Here is a 4451-nt window from a genome sequence, read left to right on the forward strand (position 1 = left end):
GGGTGCAAAAAAATCGAAATACTGAGAAAATCACCTTTAAAGTTGTCCAAATGAAGTACTTAGCAATGCATATTACTAATGATAATACATTTTTTATATATTTACCGTAGGAAATTTACAAAATATCTTCATGGAACATGATCTTTACTTAATATCCTAATGATTTTTGGCATAAAAGAAAAATCGATCATTTTGACCCATACAATGTATTTTTGGCTATTGCTACAAATATACCCTAGCGACTTAAGACTTTGTGGTCCAGGGTCACATATACTGATCACCCTCCTGTAGGGTTTAGTTAAACACTGCCTGAAATGTTCAAGTGAACTTGAAGATCTTGATCCACTTGTTCAGATGTTCAAAGTGAAAAATGAAAATTATTTAATTTCAAACTTATGACAAACTTGTGTCTTTCTTTTGTGGAATGTAAAGGAAGATATTCTGAAGAATATTGGTAAACAAACAGCTTCGGTTCACATCGACTTTCATTTTATGGATAAAAAAAAAACAGTGGAAGTCAATGGGAATGGAAACTGTTTGATTACCAAAAATCTTCTAAATTCTTCTTCTTTATCTTCCACAGAAGAAAGAACTCGGGTTCTTTATTCCATTCTCGGGTGGACTAGAGTTGGAACAACTTTTTTAGAAGGTTTCATTTAAATATGATGTTTTGCACATTGTTTAATAAGTCTTATAGACCTTCGTCTGCTGGTGATAGAGAAAGCCAAAAGAGTAAACACTGTCAAATCTCTAATCAAACAATTTAATTTAGCATACTAATAGCAGCAGAAAACAGCTAGCAATACTGGCACTTGTTTGTTGCCTCCTACTGGTGTGATGGCAGGGGACATGACAGGAACATGAAATGAATTTCAACAACATCATCAAACACTATACTCGAAACGTTTTCTGAGGACATGAAGATCAACATGTGACTTATTATATTGTTCAGCGTCTCTCACTACTGCCCACAACATGGCACATTTTACATGTCTCTATTATCTAGCACTGCTGATAGTAATCAGGAGCAGAAAAACTGCGACTGCACATGTCACCATCACTAGGGAAACCTTCCCATGAGTCTCTCCTGTAGCTTAAGTTCTGTTTAATTTGGCTGCTGAGGCAGAAATACCATTGCCTCACCTATTATGAACACGCATGTGATTTCGACAGGTGTAGGCATCCTTAAAGCTACGCGCACACACAGGACAGTCAAACAGACGAAGCTGCAGATGCACGCGGCTGTGGTTCCTCAGAGTCCCGTCGTTGTTGAAGCGTTTCCCACACTGAGCACAAGCGTACGGCTTCTCCCCTGTATGAATGAGCATGTGCACCTTTAGCCGTGAATGATGCGGGAATAGTTTTCCACACTGTGGGCATATGTGCATCCCAGGACCTTTGACTCTTCCTCGTCCCCGTCCTCTTCCCCTACCCTGCCTGAACGCCGTGTGACGTAGGGGGTTGACAGCAACGTTAGCTATACCGCTAATAGTGTCGTTCCTGACTGATCTTGAGTCTGTGTATTGATGAGCGGTGTTGTAGTTGACATGAGCTACGCCTGATTCAGGACAAGTGGTCTTTAACACATTTTGGCTTATTTTACTGACAGATACTTGCAAGGTTTTAGGCTTTAGCTTCGTACATTTAGCTGATTCTAGATCAGTGCAATTCGATACACTGAACACTTTAGGATCAGACTTGTGGTTAATATCAGTAGTAGCTGGTAACTGAGCAGTGCAATGAGGTAATGGACTGTAGACAGATATGTTAGCAGTGGTAGACTGTGAATCAAGATTTTCAAAAGGCTCTGTTTTTACACCACAAGGAAATTTGTTTAAAGTGAATGCTTCAAAGTCCTTATCTGTGTGAGCCAGTGTGTTTGGTAACTGGGGACAAGGTATATCGATGTCTGATTCAGTCACCAGAAGAGCATGGTTGGAGAACTCTTCTACTTTCGTGCTGGTGAGCTGTTCATTTTGTACCTGGTTCTGATCCTGATAGATCTCTGTAGCCATTGTTTCAGTTTCAATGCTAGAAGTCCATTTTAGATGTGGTGGTGGTGATGATGGCACAGGGTTTGAAATGGCTGGATCTGAAAAAGGAGAAAGGTGTGATGAGATCGGGTGAAAAAAAACCTCCTACTTAAGACTGGAATATACTACACAAGTTTTGGCAAGATTTTTGTTGCCGAAAGTCAGACTTCACAGAAAATTGTGTAGTGTATGGTGTTCGCAGACTCCCTTTTTTTTTTTTTTGAGACTTTGATTACATACAGTCAGAGGATATTAAACAAGATATTTTAAGGCTGGAATACACTACATGACTTAAAATCTGAATAGATTTAAAAACACTAGTCATTATACACTTTATACGACAGGAAAACTGGCCATCATACACTAAACTTCCAGACTTTCAAGTTGTTCCAATCACAACAAACTCAGAAAAGTGTGCCTTGTTGCTAGGAGATGAAAAATAAAAAAATATCAAACATGTGAAAGTGAAGTGACGTGTGCCCAAGTATGGTGACCCATACTCTGAATTTGTGCTCTGCATTTAACTCATCCAAGTGCACACACACAGCAGTGAGTAGTGAACAAACACATACATACCACGAACACAGCAGTGAACACAGCAGTGAACGCAGCCAATGCTGTGGCGCCCGGAGAGCAGTTGGGGGTACGGTGCCTTCCTCAAGGGTCTCACCTCAGTCATGGTATTGAAGGTGGAGAGAACACTGGTTTTTCACTCCCCCCACCAACAATTCCTGCCAGACCTGAGACTCGAACCCGCGACCTTCGGATTACAAGTCCGACTCACTATCCATTAGGCCACGACTGCCCCCATAAGTCGCGACTGCCCCCATAGGTCACGACTGCCGTGAATCATGTTCCAACTGGATGGAATCATAGTCTGAAGCTAAAAATATCGTCTGTGACCATCATACACTACGCGATTTTCTGTGGAATCTGTCAACTCTAAACTCGAAACTGTAAATCGGGGTAAAAGTCATGTAGTGTATTCCAGCCTTTAGGCTGATTTTAGAACACATTGATTTCATTTGTTATGTGCCTCCTAGCAACAAGGCAAAAGTTTCGATGTGAGTTTATGGTGTTCAAAAAGACTTGAAAGTTGTTTATGTGTATTATGGCCAGTTTTTAAATCGGCAATCTGTTTCTAACCAATTATAAAAGTCAGTGTAGTGTATTAAAGCCTTACAGCCAATGGTTTAGGGTTCAAATATTTTCATAACTGGCCCTTAAAGTAAAACATTTATAGACATGGGTTGGTTTGGGGCCTTAATTACACCCAAATAAATAAGGATTCTATTTTATTATAAGCAGTGAGTGTCCAATTTTATAGCAGATTCCTATAAAATTCCTGTATTCCTGTAGCTATAAACATAAAGCATGGCCTAAAATTAACATCTTGGCTATCTAGGAGAATCCTGAAAAGTGGCATAGACATAGGTCTGTATGTAATATTCCCTGTTCCCTACATGAAATATCTTAAACATTACAAACATTGAAACATGTAAATGATCATTTTTTTAAAGGATAAATTGGACCAGACTGTGAAGGAGCAAGTGACCACATTCATGGAAACTCAATACTGTTTAAGTAAAAGTACAATTGTTTTGGTTTGTTTCTCATTTTAATCAGTACATAATTGTCATACTTTCCTTTGTGTTAATTAATAGTTTTGAAGACTTTACTGTTATTCTGACAAAGGAAATGGTAATAAAAAAGAGTGAGAAGGTGTGTCTAATCTGATCATTTATACAGACTGTGTATCAAATTGATGTACGTGGTTAATTTGACATGAGTTACTGGTTTATAAATATTAATTTATAAACATTACAAAATATAATAAACATTATCTATATTAAATATTTGTTTATTAGTTTATAATCCTATATATACATGTACAACTTCCCTTACAACAAATTAAATACCTGCCTGTAAAACCATAATACATTTACTCCTACAAAAAGCTTTTAGAGTTTTTCTGCCATCGTGTTTAACTTTTTCATAACAGAGGTGGCTGTATTTTTACTGTTATAAATATGTTATTTCGGCGGAAATAACGGCTGTAAATAACGTCTGACTTCGGCAGAACGCATTATTTTCTATTAAAGGTCGATGTACCGTTTGACTCGACGATTTTCTCGATCTCCTTCAGTCTCTTCTTCAGATACTCGTTGTCCTTCTGCACGCTGTCCAGCTCTTTCTCATACTGCAGGACAGTCCCGCCGATCATGTCCATGATTTCATTGAGCGTCGCCATTAAGCGCTCCGTCAGAAACGTGTTGATGACCTGCAACTTTGTCATTTTGCTGTGAGCTCGCAGTAAATGCAGTTATTTTATTTTCGTCGTACAGTAAGGCAGAATGTAAACACTCGTCCCTGTGGTCATATGACCATTTATATGGTCCTCTTCTTCTTCTTCTTCTT

General features: G+C 38.6%; 1 protein-coding gene across 1 annotated transcript; it reads right to left on the reverse strand.

The window, feature by feature from the left end:
• Nucleotides 1–779: 779 nt before the first annotated feature.
• Nucleotides 780–4433, reverse strand: LOC107552480 (zinc finger protein 43-like). Its single transcript, XM_016234376.1, has 2 exons — nucleotides 4146–4433; nucleotides 780–2092 (listed from the first exon to the last, which is right to left on the reverse strand). The coding sequence occupies exons 1-2, from the start codon at nucleotides 4327–4329 to the stop codon at nucleotides 1140–1142; spliced, it is 1137 nt and encodes a 378-aa protein (XP_016089862.1). The 5' UTR covers nucleotides 4330–4433; the 3' UTR covers nucleotides 780–1139.
• Nucleotides 4434–4451: the final 18 nt, after the last annotated feature.

The sequence above is a fragment of the Sinocyclocheilus grahami genome, unplaced genomic scaffold (genome assembly GCF_001515645.1).
Source record: "Sinocyclocheilus grahami isolate Dianchi unplaced genomic scaffold, SAMN03320097.WGS_v1.1 scaffold451.1, whole genome shotgun sequence".
Classification (NCBI taxonomy): Eukaryota; Metazoa; Chordata; class Actinopteri; order Cypriniformes; family Cyprinidae; genus Sinocyclocheilus; species Sinocyclocheilus grahami.